Source organism: Tachyglossus aculeatus, chromosome 17, assembly GCF_015852505.1.
Source record: "Tachyglossus aculeatus isolate mTacAcu1 chromosome 17, mTacAcu1.pri, whole genome shotgun sequence".
Taxonomy (NCBI): domain Eukaryota; kingdom Metazoa; phylum Chordata; class Mammalia; order Monotremata; family Tachyglossidae; genus Tachyglossus; species Tachyglossus aculeatus.
Genome location: NC_052082.1, coordinates 8835512 through 8851854, shown reverse-complemented (window position 1 = coordinate 8851854; position 16343 = coordinate 8835512). Strand labels below are relative to the sequence as shown.

Here is a 16343-nt window from a genome sequence, read left to right as displayed (position 1 = left end):
CGGCTCTGCCACTTGTCAGCTGGGTGACTTTGGGTAAGTCACTTAACTTCTCTGTGCCTCAGTTACCTCATCTGTAAAATGGGGATGAAGACGGTGAGCCCCATCTGGGACAGCCTGGTAATCTTGCATCTCTCCCAACACTTAGAACAACGCTTGGCACATAGCAAGCGCTTAACAAATACCATCATTATTATTATTATTAATTTAAAGAACAAAACACAAATCTCACTCCACATTTTACACACTCTATTGGGGAGTGGGGTTGTTTCATTTTCTCCATATGTATATTTGGGTTTTTCCTGCCAGAGAGAACCTGAAATAGGCTCATCGTTTGAACCCGTGGAATCCATAAGGTTTTGGCCACCAGGCAAAAGACTTTATGGTTTTTGGGAGTCGTTACCGGGGTTGACTTTCTTCAGCTCTTCCATCGGCAGCTCCGGCTCATTTAGGGCTGATTCCCCCGGGCGAAGTAGGCGCTTCTCCTCTTGCTGGCTCATCGGGGTGGCCGTGGTCATCCCGGCAGGGCTCCTGGTCCCCTCCGAGCAGGCCTCCCGGCGGCCCACCTTCTCCCGGCGGGACCAGAAGCCGAAGACCTCCCGGAAGCCGAGGCGGAAGCTCTCGTTGAAGAACCCGAAGATGATGGGGTTGATGCTGCTGTTGCAGAAGGCCAGCCAGTGGGCGAAGGGGTAGACGTAGAGATTGATGACCCGCAGCCGCTGGGGCGAGAGGTCGGCGAAGTCCGAGAGCATCATCAGCGTCCACAGGGGCAGCCAGGACAGCATGAAGAGCAGGGCCACGACGAGGAGCATCTTAACGACCCTCTGCTTCCTCTTGGGCACGGCCTCGGTCCTCGGGGGGCCGCCCGTCTTAAAGAGGGCGACGCCGACGCGGCCGTACATGACGACGATGAGGGCCAGCGGGGCCAGGTAGATGTTGGCGAACAGCACGGTGGTGTAAACCTTCCTCATGTCCTCTCTGGGCCAGGCCTCCCGGCACCAATAGATGGGACTGGATTGGTTGCCGGAGCCGTGTCGGACCGCATAAAGCCCCTCTTCCTGGACCCTCAGCATGACGGCCGAGGGGGACATGAGGGCGACGGCCAGCACCCAGACTGCCCCGACGATCACCAGGGCCATCTTGACGGTCAACTTGGGCTTGAACGGGTAGACGACACATTGGAACCTGCGGGGGTGACACCGAAATCGGAGAAGACCTTCTTAGTGAGGAAATTCTCCCGCCCGGTCTCACGCAACTTGGGCCCATAGCGGTCATTGATTTATTACTATTGAGCACGGGCTTGGGAGTCAGAGGTCATGGGTTCTAATTCAGGCTCCGCTGCTTGTCAGCTGTGTGACTTTGGGCAAGTCACTTCACTTCTCTGGGCCGTAAATGAAAATGAAAATAAAGGCAGTCCCACCGTTATTTCTTTATGGTTATAATTATTATAACGTGTATTAAGCATTTACTATCTGCTAAGTGCTGGGGTCATTACAAGATCAGATTGGACACAACCTGCATCCCAGTCCCCATGAGAGGGAGGGAGGACAGGTATAATGGCATTTATTAAGCGCTTACTATGTGCAAAGCACTGTTCTAAGCGCTGGGGAGGTTACAAGGTGATCAGGTTGTCCCACATGGGGCTCACAGTCTCAATCCCTATTTTCCAGATGAGGTAACTGAGGCCCAGAGAAGTGAAGTGACTTGCCCAAAGTCACACAGCTGACAAGTGGCGGAGCTGGGATTTGAACCTATGACCTCTGACTCCAAAGCCCGGGCTCTTTCCACTGAGCCATGCTGCTTCTCCAAGCAGGTATCTTATCCCCGTTTTACAGATGAGGGAACTGAGGCCCAGAGAGGTTGAGTAACTTGCCTGGGGTCACCCAGCAGGATAGTGGAGAAGCCAGGTTTCCCAACTTCCAGGCCTGTGCTTTCCCACTAGACCCTGCTGCTGTTTCCTATCAGAAGTCCCCAGTGGGTGGGTCCCCATTTACGGAGGGGGAGTTGGTGCTTTGGAGGGAGGAATTGTGGCTTACCTGGCCCCTAGTTCAGGAATGCAGGGGACATCAGGACCTCGAGATAATAATAATAATAATAATAATAATGGCATTTATTAAGCCCTTACTATGTGCAAAACACTGTTCTAAGCACTGGGGAGCTTACAAGGTGATCAGGTTGTCCCACGGGGGGCTCACAGTCTTCATCCCCCTTGTACAGTTGAGGTAACTGAGGCACAGAGAAGTGAAGTGACTTGCCCAAAGTCACACAGCTGGCAATTGGTGGATCTGGGATTGAACCCTTGACTTCTGACTCCAAAGCCCGGACTCTTTCCACTGAGCCACACTGCTTCTCTAAGTTAAGACCCTGGGCTTCTCTGACCCTGATCCTTCTCCTACCCTACGCCCTGGGATTTCCATCCATCCCCTGAGGCCCTTAGAAGTTCACGAGAAGGATGGCCTTGAATCTTGTCCATGACATTTTATGAGCCGCTGCAAGCTTTGTTAGCATAAAAATCCAGCACTCAGGGTAAGAAGGATTCCGGCTTTGAGATTAACCATTAATTAAGCACAGAAGCATCCACCGAAACTTAAATTTCTACGTCTGTGCTTTTAAAAACCATAATGGACCATTTTCACACATCCAGAAATCTCGACCTGGATGGACTTTTAAAGGCGAGTGATTTCCCATAAGGACCTGGGAGTGGGCAGGGCATTCTCAGAAAATTTGGCAGCTACTGGTCCCCGGGGTTGATGAGAAATGTCCATTAGAGAAGCAGCATGGCTTAGTGGAAAAGAGCACAGGCTTTGGAGTCAGAGGTCATGGGTTCAAATCCTGGCTCCACCAATTATCAGCTGTGTGACTTTGGGCAAGTCACTTCACTTCTCTGGTCCTCAGTTACCTCATCCGTAAAATGGGGATTAAGACTGTGAGCCCCCCGTGGAATGACCTGATCACCTTGTAACCTCCCCAGCTCTTAGAACAGTGCTTTGTACATAGTAAGTGCTTAATAAATGCCATTATTATTATTATTATTTTGGCCTAGAGAGCAGTTCCTTGGGGCTTTTGCCCTGCTCAATGGGCTGATCTGCAGCCGACTCAAGAGAAGCTCTAGACCGTAAGCTTGTTGTTGTCAGGGAATGTGTCTGTTATATTGTTGCACTGTACTTTCCCAAGTGCTTAGTACAGTGCTCTGCACACACTAAGCGCTCAATAAATATGACTGACTGAAGCTCTTGAATCAGATCTTCCAGAATTTGGAACCCTAGAAACACAGCTTTTTCAGTGGGGGAGAACCTAGTGATCAAATGGTCACCTACAAAGGGCACAGTTAAATTCAAATCCAATGTAAAAGGAGGGTGGATAATGTGAGGTGTGTTGAATATGGTCCCAAAAGACTTTTGAAGATATTTACGCGGAGAGAACATGGGTCGCAAGGTTGGAGGAGAAGGGGTGGGGGTAAACTGGGGAAATTAATTGAGGTGGCCTTGTGGAAAGAGCATGGGACTACTGTTGTGGATTTATGGGCTCCAGCTCTGCCATTTTCATTCATTCATTCAATCGTATTTATTGAGCGCTTACTGTGTGCAGAGCACTATACGAAGCACTTGGGAAGTACACGTTGGCACATATAGAGACGGTCCCTACCCAACAATGGGCTCATGGCCTTGGGCAAGTCATGTAACCTCCCTGGGTCTCAGTTTCCTCATCTGAAAAAGGGGAATAATAATAATAATTTTGGTCTTTGTTTAGCACTAACTATAGGCCAAGTGATGTACTAAGCAGAGGTAGACATAACATAATCAGGTTGGACACAGTCTCCCTCCACACAGTTTAAGGGAAGAAGGATAAAAGGAAGAAGGATTAAAAGAAAGAAGAATTAAAAGAAAGAAGGATTACAAGAAAGGATTACAAGAAAGAAGGATTACAGGAAAGAAGGATTAAAAGAAAGGATTAAAAGAAAGAAGGATTAAAGAAGGATTAAAAGAAAGAAGGATTAAAAGAAAGAAGGATTAAAAGAAAGAAGGATAAAAGGAAAAAGGATAAAAGGAAGAAGGATGAAGGAAAGAAGGATAAAAAAGAAGGATAAGAGGGAGGAAGAAGGAGGGAGGTGGAAGGAGGAAGGAAGAAGGAGGGAGGTGGAAGGAATGCACATTGGCAGAACTTCACTAGAGGAAAAATCCCTCTGCCCTGCTGCCTGACTGGCCTGGAAGGACTTGGGACAGGCAGTTTGGGGGAATATGGAAAGACTTACCGATCCACAGCGATTGCGACCAGAGTGAAGACAGATGCCACGACGGATATGCCCTGGACCATCCCGCTGATCTTGCACATCGGGTTCCCAAAGGGCCAGCCTGAAGGAAAGAGCAAATCCCCTTTAGAAATATCACTTTTACCCCTAGTACAAAGAACACAGCTCTCAGAGTCAGAGGTCTTGGGCTTTAATTCCGGCTCTGCCGGTTGCTCTGCCAATTGCATGTTGTGTGACCTTGGGCAAGTCACTGCTCTGTGCCTTGGTTTCCTCAAGTGTAAAATGGGGATTCAGTACCTGTTCTCCTCTCTACTGTGAGTCCCAATGCGGGACAGGGACTGTGCCCAACCTAATTAACTGGTACCTACCACAGTGCTACAGTGCTTAGAACAGTGTTTGACACATAGTAAGTGCTTAATAATTACCATTAAAATATGCACGCGCGCACACACAAACACACACACACACACATATATTTATCATCAAGAAAAAGCAATGTAAAGGCACCAAGGTTCTGAATGAAGCCAGTCAGGGAGGGGCAAGGAATAATAATAATAATAATGGTATTTGTTAAGCGTTTACTATGTGAGAAGCACTGTTCTAAGTGCTGGGGAGGCTACAAGGTGATCAGGTTGTCCCATGGAGGGCTCACAGTTTTAATCCCCATTTTCCAGACGAGGTAACTGAGGCCCAGAAAAGTGAAGTGACTTACCCAAAGTCACACAGCTGACAGTTGGCGAAGCCGGGATTTGAACCCACGACCTCTGACTCCAAAGCCCATGCTCTTTCCACCGAGCCACGCTGCTTTTCCGAGTAACAGTAACAGTAGTAATTATTACTTTTAATGTTACTTGCTAAACCCTTACTAGGGTTCGAGGCACTGCAAAGCCCTTCAAAGCCCTACTGAGAGCTCACCTCTTCCAGGAGACCTTCCCAGACTGAGCCCCCTCCTTCCTCTCCCTATCCCCCCCACCCTACCTCCTTCCCCTTCCCACAGCACCTGTATATATGTTTGTACAGATTTATTACTCTATTTTACTCGTACATATTTACTATTCTATTTATTTTATTACTGTTTTGTTGTCTGTCTCCCCCTTCTAGACTGTGAGCCCGCTGTTGGGTAGGGACTGTCTCTATCTGTTGCCAACTTGTACTTCCCAAGCGCTTAGTACAGTGCTCTGAACACAGTAAGCACTCAATAAACATGATTGAATGAATGAATGCAAAATGGGGTAGTTCAAAGATAATCAAGTTGTACACAGTTACCTCTCCCACAGGAGACTCACAGTCTATGTCAGAAGGAGGAAGTGTAATCCATTTTACAGATGAGGTCATTGAGATCCAGGGAAACAGTGACTTGCCCAAGGTCACACAGCAGGCAAGTGGAGGAACCAGGATTAGAATCGAGATCCTCGGACTTCCAGGACTTTGTTTTTTTCCACTATGCTATTTGGCTAGGCATCTGGGCAGTACAAATTTGTCAGTGACTCATTCCCTGCAAGCAAGAAACTTTCACTCTAACAGGGGAGACCGACATAAGAGTATTTACTAAGAGAGTGATCAAAATAAATAACTGACTACACAATTGAATAAGCATCTATACATAAGATTTAAAAATTGGACATGTTAGAACGTAAGTTCTTATTTTAGAACATAAGAACAAAACAAGTTAGAACATAAGTCCCCCTCCCCATACCCCCGCCTTACCTCCTTCTCCTCCCCACAGCACCTGTATATATGTATATATGTTTGTACATATTTATTACTCTATTTATTTATTTATCTTATTTGTACATATTTATTCTATTTATTTTATTTTGTTAATATGTTTTGTTTTGTTGTCTGTCTCCCCCTTCTAAACTGTGAGCCCACTGTTGGGTAGGGACCGTCCCTACATGTTGCCAACTTGTACTTCCCAAGCACTTAGTACAGTGCTCTGCACACAGTAAGCGCTCAATAAATACGATTGAATGAATAAATGAATGAATAAATCACAAGAAGCAGCGTGGCTTAGAGGATGGGCTTGGGAGTCAGAGGGCATGGGTTCTAATCCCGACTTTGCCACTTGTCTGCTGTGTGACTTTGGGAAAGTCACAACTTCTCTGTGCCTCAGTTACCTCATCTGTAAAATGAGGATTAAGACTGTGAGCCCATGTGGGACAAACTGATTACCTTGTATCTACCCCAGCATTTAGAACAGTACTTGGCACATAGTAAGCGCTTAACAAATACCATCATTACTGTTATAAGTGCTAACCTACAAAGTAATGTGGTCCAGCAGAAAGAGCCCAGTCCCGGGAGTCAGAGGGCCTGAGTTCTAATCCCTGCTTGGCCACATGTCTGCTGTGTCACTTTGGGCAAGTCACTTCATCATCAATCATCAATCGTATTTATTGAGCGCTTACTATGTGCAGAGCACTGTACTAAGCGCTTGGGAAGTACAAATTGGCAACAGATAGAGACAGTACCTACCCAACAGTGGGCTCACAGTCTAAAAGACTTAACTTTTCTATACCTCAGTTACCTCATCTGTAAAATGGGGAAACAGGGACTGTGTCCAATCCAATTATCTTGAGCTTATTGTACTGCCCGGCACATAGTAAGCGCTTAACAAATGCCATTAAAAAAAAGTGCTAAAAATGGCTGTTGGGTTTTTATGAGTAGGGATCAAGAGTGTTTTTTCCTGTGTCCACTCCCTTTCCACTCCCCCAACCGCCGAGCCAGGTTAGATGAGGAAAGATTCAAACATGGAGCTAAAGAGAGGAATGAACAGGATTTGGTCTACCTCATGCTCTGATGGGATCTGAACGAAAGGCCTCCATTTGCAGAGATTTTGTCATGGCTAGTGGCAAGGCCGGCAGGGCAACCCACCTGCGATGATGTTATCCAGGAGGGTGATGGGCATACAGAAGATGCCAACAAGTAGGTCGCTGATGGCCAGGTTGAGGATGAAGAGGTTGGTAACTGTGTACATGTGTTTGTTCTTCAGTACAATGAAGCAAACCATGACATTTCCCACTATGCACAGGGAGAAGATTAAAAAGTAGGAAAAGATGAAGACCGCTGCCACTTGGGGTTGGTGGAGATAGTAATTCACATAGGTCACGGGTTGGCTGAGGTTCCAATCTCGCTTGGTTTCGTTAACGCCCTTGATCGCCCGGAGCCAGTAGTTGGAAATATTGCTGCCAAATACCTCGCTCATCTTGTCCCTCAAGAGATAAAAGAGGGAGAGAAAAAAGCGCATTAGATACCAAAGTATTATTAGCTAGGGCTTCGTCCATCTCTGAAAGTCCAGGAATAATTGTAATAATAATAGTGTTTGTAAGCACTTACTATGTGTCAAGCACTGTACTACAACTACTACTAATAATAGCATTTAAGTGCTTACTATGTGCAAAGCACTGTTCTAAGCGCTAGGGTGGTTACAAGGTGATCAGGTTGTCCCACGGGGGGCTCACAGTCAATCCCCATTTTACAGATGAGGTAACTGAGGCGCAGAGAAGTTAAGTGACTTGCCCAAAGTCACACTGCTGACAGTTGGCGGAGCTAGGATTTGAACCCATGACCTCTGACTCCAAAGCCCAGGCTCTTTCCAGTGAGCCACGCTGCTACTACACTCTGGGGTGACTGCAAGCAAAGTCCCTGTCCCACGTGGGGCTCACAGTCTCATTCCCCATTTTACAGATGAGGTAACTGAGGCCCAGGGAAGTGAAGTGACTTGCCTAAGGTCACACAGCAGACAAATGATGAAGCTGGGATTAAAACCCACTTGCTTTTAATTCCCAGCCCTTGCTCTATCCACTATGCCTCTCTCTCTTTCTCTCTCTCTCTTTCTTCTTTCAAGGTCTTCAATGCCATGGAAGTGAAGGAGGTCTTGTGAGCTGGGTCCTGGACCAGCCAAGTGCGTTTCTTCATTCATTCTTTCATTGCTTAGAGAAGCAGCATGGCTCAGTGGAAAGAGCCCAGGTTTTGGAGTCAGAGGTTATGGGTTCAAGTCCTGGCTCCACCAATTGTCAGCTGTGTGACTTTGGGCAAGTCACTTCACTTCTCCGGGCCTCAGTTCCCTCATCTGTAAAATGGGAGCCCCCCGTGGGACAACCTGCTCACCTTGTAACCTTCCCAGCGCTTAGAACAGTGCTTTGCACATAGTGCGTGCTTAATAAATGCCATTATTATTATTATTGGCATTTATTGAGACTGTACTATGTGCAGAGCACTGTACTAAGCGCTTGGGAGAGTAGCCCTCCCACCCTCCGTCCTTCCAGCATCATCTCCTCACCATTCTGCGCTCAGGTTCCTGGAAGTGGGAGTTGTCATCCTGGTCTGGGAATGGGGCTGCTACCTTCTCCTCCTGGCTTGGTTCCCCGGGGCCCAGCTCAGCTCTTCCCCGCCCACCGGTAGTAGAAGTGACCCCAGCCCCAGCTAGGAACACCCCCTTTTTCATACCTCATTCCACACCCAAATGGGGCTGGGCAGGGACAAAGACCCCGAGGGTGGGAGATTTAGAAATCCGTTCCCTCCATTAAGCGCTTAATACAGTGCTCTGCCCACAGTAAGCGCTCAATGAATACTATTGAATGAATGAATTCCCTCACCATTCTCACCCACTCTAGGAAGCCCCCTTCTCACACCTGCCCCATCCCAAACCATCCCCCGCCGCATTCCCACCCACCCAGGGCTGGCTGAGATTACCTTCTTCTCACCTTCTAGTCTGTAAATTCATTATAGGCAGGCAATGTGTCTGCTAATTCTCTTGCAGTCTACTCTCCCAAGTCATTCATTCATCCATTCAATCGTATTTACTGAGCGCTTACTGTGTGCAGAGCACTGGACTAAGCGCTTGGGAAGTACAAGTTGGTAACATATAGAGACGGTCCTACCCAATAGCGGGTTCACAGTCTAGAAGGGGGAGTCAGACAATAGAACAACACATATTAACAAAATAAAATAAATAGAATAGGAAATATGTACAAGTAAAATAAATGAGTAATAAATCTGTACAAACATATATGCAGGTGCTGTGGGGAGGGGAAGGAGGTAGTGCGAGGGGGATGGGAAGAGGGAGGAGGGGGAGAGGAAGGAGGGGGTTCCTTAAAACAGTGCTCTGCAAATAGTAAGCAATCAATAAAGACCACTGATTGATTCTTGCCCCCTTTCCCGGGGTCCTGTCTTTGATGGATTGATATTTATTACGCTTTGACTGTGTATCAAGCACTTTGATAGCCACTAGAGTGAAGAGGGAGGGTGTTCCAGGGCAGAGGCAGGACACAGACTTGCCACCTCTGTCAGTGGTGAGATAGATGAAATAATAATAATAATAATAGTATTTGTGAAGCGCTTACTATGTGCAAATCACTGTTCTAAGTGCTGGGGAGGTTACATGGTGATCAGGTTGTTCCACAGTCTTAATCTCCATTTTACAGATGAGGGAACTGAGGCCCAGTAAAGTGAAGTGACTTGCCCGAAGTCACACAGCTGACAGTTGGCGAAGCCGGGATTTGAACCCATGACCTCTGACTCCAAAGCCCATGCTCTTTCCACTGAGCCGCGCTGCTTTTCCAACCGAGAAGGTTGGCAGTTCTCAGCTATTTTTACACCCTGACTAGTGACCAAACTGTAATTGCTAAATAGACAAACACAGGAGTTAGTGCAACAAGTGTTTTTTTTTTTCCAAAGCACTAAAGCTTAGCTGTAAAATTAACCTGGGTAATTAATATATTCATTATAGCTATTGGTATTTCTATTATTCAGAAATAAAAGCAATTAGCTTTGCCACAAGAGCTCATTAACATTTAGTCTGTAACGGCTTGCAGATTCCTCTGGGCAGGAGAAATCTCTCAAATGAGAATCATCTTTCTGGAGCATAAATTCAGCGTTGGGAGAAAATGATATCATGGTTAGGACAAATAGTCAATCTTGAGGGTAGCGTTTAAGGTTACCTCCAAAGTTCCCTTCCATTCCTCTGAGCCAATAAAATGCACCCCAGAGTAGCATGATCATCATCATCATCATCAATCGTATTTATTGAGCGCTTACTATGTGCAGAGCACTGTACTAAGCGCTTGGGAAGTACAAATTGGCAACATATAGAGACAGTCCCTACCCAACAGTGGGCTCACAGTCTAAAAGGGGGAGACAGAGAACAAAACCAAACATACTAACAAAATAAAATAAATAGAATAGATATGTACAAATAAAATAAATAAATAAATAAATAGAGTAAATGATCTGCTGTAATTCCAGACCCTGCCTTTTTGGTGATTTTTTTTTTAAATAAGTGCTTACTACGTGCCCTGCCTACGGGTGGACAGATGCAAGCTCAGACTGGGCAGCCTCTGTCCCACAAGAGGCTCACAGTCTTAACCACTTTTTAAAGATGAAGAAACTGAGGCACAGAGAAGTGACCCCAAGCTCACACAGTAGACAAGTGACGGGGGTGGGATTAGAACCCACGTTCTCTGACTCCCAAACCCGGGTTCTTTCCACTAAGACACGCTGCTTCTCTAAAAGAGAATTCCACTGAGTTCCTTGCATTTTCAAGCAATTTTCAGAGTGGGGAGATATCAGCTATTAGCAGCCTATTTGGATGACAAACGATGACAAGGATCCAAAGTTTTGACCTCGGGATTTATCATTCCTTATTTAGCTTTACTAAAATCAACAAGATAACAACCTTTGATCTCTTTAACAGATTTGTTTTCGGTGCTTTGCTTGAGCCACAAACCAATCAATGCATCGACCGATGGTGATTATGAAGGACAATTGAGTCCTAAGGACAGTACTAAGCGCTGGGCTGAGTAGAACAAAAGCGAGGCTAAATTCCCTGCTCTCAAAAATCTTACAGTCGATTGGGGTAGGCAGACAGACAAGGATAATAATAATAATGGCATTTGTTAAGCGCTTACACTATTCTAAGCGCTGGGGTAGATACAAGGTAATCAGGTTGTCCCACGTGGGGTTTACAGTCTTAATCCCCATTTTACAGATGAGGTAACTGAGACACCGAGAAGTTAAGTGACTTGCCCACAGTCACACAGCTGATAAAGTGGCAGAGTCAGGATTAAAACCCTTGACCTACAAAAGGGATAAAAAAAGGTGGCTATGTATATATATATTCCTTTCTCATTCTACAGTTTCAAGCAGAAACATCCCACCATCAGATTCAGCTCTCTCCCCTTTTCATTCATTCATTGAATCGTATTTATTGAGCGCTTACTGTGTGCAGAGCACTGTACTAAGCGCTTGGGAAGTACAAGTTGGCAACATAGAGAGACGGTCCCTACCCAACAGTGGGCTCAGTGCTTAGAAGCAGTGTGGCTTTGTGGAAAGAGCACGGGAGTCATAGGACATGGGTTCTAATCAATCAATCAATCGCATTTATTGAGCGCTTACTGTGTGCAGAGCACTGTACTAAGCGCTTGGGAAGTACAAGTTGGCAACATATAGAGACAGTCCCTACCCAACAGTGGGCTCACAGTCTAAAAGGGCTCACAGTCTAAAAGAAAATAATAATGATGATGATGACATTTATTAAGCACTTACTATGTGCAAAGTACTGTTCTAAGTGCTGGGGAGTTTACAAGGTGATAATTTTGTCCCACGAGGGCTCACAGTCTTAATCCCTCTTTTACAGATGAGGGAACTGAGGCACAGAGAAGTGAAGTAACTTGCCCAAAGTCACACAGCTGACGGTTGCCGGAGGTGGCATTTGAACTCATGACCTCTGACTCCAAAGCCCCGTGCTCTTTCCACTGAGCCACGCTGCCTCTCTCGAGGCACCCCACCTCTGCCACTTGTTTGCTGTGCGACCTTGGGCAAATCACTTAACTTCTCTATGCCTCGGTTACCTCATCTGCAAAATGGAGATTAAGACTGTGAGACCCATGTGGGACAACCTGATTATCTTGTATGGAGAAGCAGCATGGCTTAGTGGAAAGAGCACGCGCTTGGGAGTTACTAGTCGTGGGTGCGGGCAGAGCTGTAGAAGGAGAAAAGGGAGGTGAGGTAGGAGGGGGCGAGGTGATGGACAGCCTTGAAGCCGAGAGTGAGGAGTTTTTGCTTCATGTATAGGTTGACAGGCAGCCACTGGAGATTTTTGAGGAGGGGAGTAACATACCCGGAATGTTTCTGCACAAAGATGATCCGGGCAGCAGCGTGAAGTATAGACTGACGCGGGGAGAGACAGGAGGATGGGAGATCAGAGAGGAGGCTAACGACTGAATGAATGTATGAGGTGAACTTGACAACTTAAATATTATTATTATTACTATTATTAGTATTATCATGACAATAGAAGGGAAGAGCAAAGGACTTGGATTCTAATCTTGGATATAGCTGCTGTATGACTTGGGGCAAGTCCCTCAGTTTCCTCATCTAGGGACTGTCTCTATATGTTGCCAACTTGTACTTCCCAAGCGGTTAGTGCAGTGCTCTGCATACAGTAAGCGCTCAATAAATATGACTGAATGAATGAATAAAAAAGAGATTACACAACTGTCTCCCTCCTACTTGAACTGTGAGCCAAGTGGGACAGGCCTATATCAGCCCTGATGATCTTATTTCTACCCCAGCACTTAGCACCTGGTAAGCACTTAGTAAGGTGCTTGACACCTACTAAGCACTTAAATAGCGTCGTTATTATTATTATTGTTACTACTACAAAGAGTTTAGTTTATAATCTACAGTCGATATGCTTGTATCCACCCCAGCGCTTAATACAGTGCCTGCCACTTAGTAAGTGCTTAACAAATACCATAATAATTTTTATTCATTCAGTCGTATTTATTGAGCGCTTACTGTGTGCAGAGCACTGTACTAAGCGCTTGGGAAGTACAAGTTGGCAACATATAGAGATGGTCCCTACCCAACAATGGGGAAGGGTAGAAAGTCATGGAATAATATATAAAAGGGAGAAAGAAATGGAGAAAGATCCACCCCTTCTGCTTTCTGTATGATCTTGGACAAATCACCTAACTTCTCTGGGCTTCAGTTCCTCATCAGTAAAATCAATTAAGTAATCAATCGTACGTGTGCAGAGCACTGAACTAAGCGCTTGAGAGAGTACAAAAGAGTTGGGAGACACTTTCCCTGCCTACAATGATCTTACAGTCCAGAGGGTAAGCGTGGCTCAGTGGAAAGAGCCTGGGCTTTAGAGTCAGAGGTCATGGGTTCAAATCCCTGCTCCACCAATTGTCAGCTGTGTGACTTTGGGCAAGTCACTTAACTTCTCTGTGCCGCAGTTACCTCATCTGTAAAATGGGGATTAAGACTGTGAGCCCCCCGTGGGACAACCTTTGTAACCTCCCCAGCACTTAAAATAGTGCTTTGCACATTGTGAACAGTTAATAAATGCCATCATAAAGTGACTTTGTCAGGATCACACAGCAGACAAGTGGTGCACTGAGGATTAGAACCCAGGTCCTCTAACTCCCAAACCCGTGCTCTCGTCAGTAAGCCACACTACATTCCCATTGTACTAAGTATTTATTGTACTAACTCAATAGAGTTAGTATATGAAACCCCCACTCTCAAACGTTTACAATTTAGTCAGGAAGACAGATATTAAACTACATTGCAGATAGAGGGGGAAAAAGCAGAGTATATAAATATATTTTGTGTCAATCCTCTTTTCTTTCAACACCCAGAGTGTCCGTCACCAAATCCTGCCAATTCTTTCTTTCTAGAATCACTTCATCCTACCCCTTTCAAATTACTACCATGCCGGTCAAACCACTCATTCATTCATTCAATCGTATTTACTGAGCGCTTACTGTGTACAGAGCACTGTACTAAGTGCTTGGGAAGTACAAATCGGCAACATATAGAGACGGTCCCTACCAACAACGGGCTCACAGTCTAGAAGGGGGAGACAGACAACAAAACAAAACATGTAGACAGGTGTCAAAATCGTCAGAAAAAAATAGAATTAAAGCTATAGTCAGAAATCGTCAGAAAATCATCAGAATAGAATTAAAGCTATAACCACTTGACATATCGTAACTCAACTACTGCATCAGCCAGTGTGGCTCAGTGGAAAGAGCCTGGGCTTTGGAGTCAGAGGTCATGGGTTCAAATCCTGGCTCTGCCAAATGTCAGCTGTGTGACTTTGGGCAAGTCATTTCACTTCTCTGTGCCTCAGTTCCCTCATCTGGAAAATGGGGATTAAAACCGTGAGCCCCCCGTGGGACAACCTGATCACCTTGTAACCTCTCCAGCGCTTAAAACAGTGCTTTGCACATAGTAAGCACTTAACAAATACCATTATTATTATTATTATCAGCCTCCTCACAGACCTTCTTACCTCCAACATTTCCTCTCTCCAGCCCTTACTTCACTCTGCTTCCTGGATCGTTTTTTCTAAAACATCATTTTTAGAATATCTCTCTACTAGACTGTAAGCTCATTATGGACAGAGAACGTGTCCACTAATTCTATTGCATTGTGCCCTCCCAAACTCTTAGTTCAGTGCTCTGCACATAGTGCTCAATAAATTGAGCACCGATTGATAGATCAATCTTGAAGATTCTCCAGTGGTTGTCCATTCCTCTCCAACAAGCAGCGACACCTGACCATTAAAATCAGCACTATTGTCTCCCACTACAACTCAGTACTCTCACTCCTCTCCCCCTGAATTTATTCACTGTTCCTCATTTTCATCTCCCTTACCACACACTTCTTGCTCATTCCTATGCTTCTGCCAGGAATGTACCCCCTTTCAGCACTTAGAACAGTGCTTTGCACAAAGTAAGCGCTTAACAAATGCCATTATTATTATTATACCTTCTGAAATCACATCTCCAGCATCATCACCCCCACCCTATTTTCCCCCACCTGCTACCAATTCTGCACTTCTGAATCACCCCACCCCCATCACCAATAATGCGTATATCCTCAGCTTTAAAAACTCTTGCAATCCCCTATCTGTAATACACTTTACTGTCTGTGTCCCAGGTGGGATTATAAGGTCTTTATGGGCAGGGATCTATCTTGTGTACTAACTATAGTACTCTCCCAACTGCTTAGTACAGTGTTTCATTCAGAGTGAGTGCTCAATAAATATTATTGACAGATTGATTCAGTTTCCCAAACACCTAGTCAGTGCTCTACTGGAGTTCAGCCAAGGGCATTATTATATCAACCTCACCGCAATCCAAGGCTGTTTCATGGATTGCTGATTTCTTCCTGCTTTCGGCTCCCTAGCTGTTCCCCCCACCCCAACCAAAGATTGATTTAATTTGGACAAAAATCAAATCTTATTTGCTGCAGCATCCAAATGGTGAAACTTCAATACCTGTTCTTCCTCCTACTTAGACTGTGAGCTCCTTGTGGGGCAGGAACTGTTTCTGACCTGATTAACGTATGTCTCCCCCAGTGCTTAGAATGGTGCTTGACTAATACTAAGTCCTTAAAAAATAATAATAATATTAATAATAAACCTCCCTGTCAATATATACCCTATAGATTCAATCATTAAAATATACAAAGCTGGTTGAAAGTTTTGTCCTGTAGAGTTTATCCAGAAAGCCATATGTTGACAAAAACTATAGCTAACTGAAAATTAAAATATTTAAGTCTACATATCCCATAACCACTGGCATTCACAAAAAAGAAAACAGGCTTGGTAAGCAATCGTGTAATTCATTCTTTGATGCCCAGGTCACAACGACACCATGTTAGAGGAAAAAGCTCCTTTCTTATTTAGTGGTATTTTTTAAACACTATGTACCAAGTACCGTGCACAGTATTGAGATGGATACAGAACAAACAGTGGGGCTCAGTGGAAAGAGCACAGGCTTTGGAGTCAAAGGTCATGGGTTCAAATCCCAGTTCTGCCAGTTGTCAGTCAGTCAGTGGCATTTATTGAGTACTTACTGTGTGCAGAGCACTGCACTAAGCGCTTGGGTGACTACAATATAACAGTTGGTAGACACGTTCCTTGCTCACAATGAACTTACAGTCTAGAGAGGGAGACAGACATTAACATAAATACATCTCCTACTCTTCTTCATAAACAATCAACACAGAAATCACAGAGTGTGTGATAAATATGTGTGTACCATAATCATGATATATATATGATATATGTATATTTATCATG

The 16343-nt window shown here is 45.2% G+C and overlaps 1 protein-coding gene across 1 annotated transcript; it reads right to left on the bottom strand.

The window, feature by feature from the left end:
• Nucleotides 1–377: 377 nt before the first annotated feature.
• Nucleotides 378–10141, bottom strand: NPFFR2 (neuropeptide FF receptor 2). Its single transcript, XM_038758781.1, has 4 exons — nt 10020–10141; nt 7118–7455; nt 4250–4349; nt 378–1182 (listed from the first exon to the last, which is right to left on the bottom strand). Exons 1-4 carry the CDS (start codon nt 10139–10141, stop codon nt 378–380), a joined length of 1365 nt encoding a protein of 454 aa, XP_038614709.1.
• Nucleotides 10142–16343: the final 6202 nt, after the last annotated feature.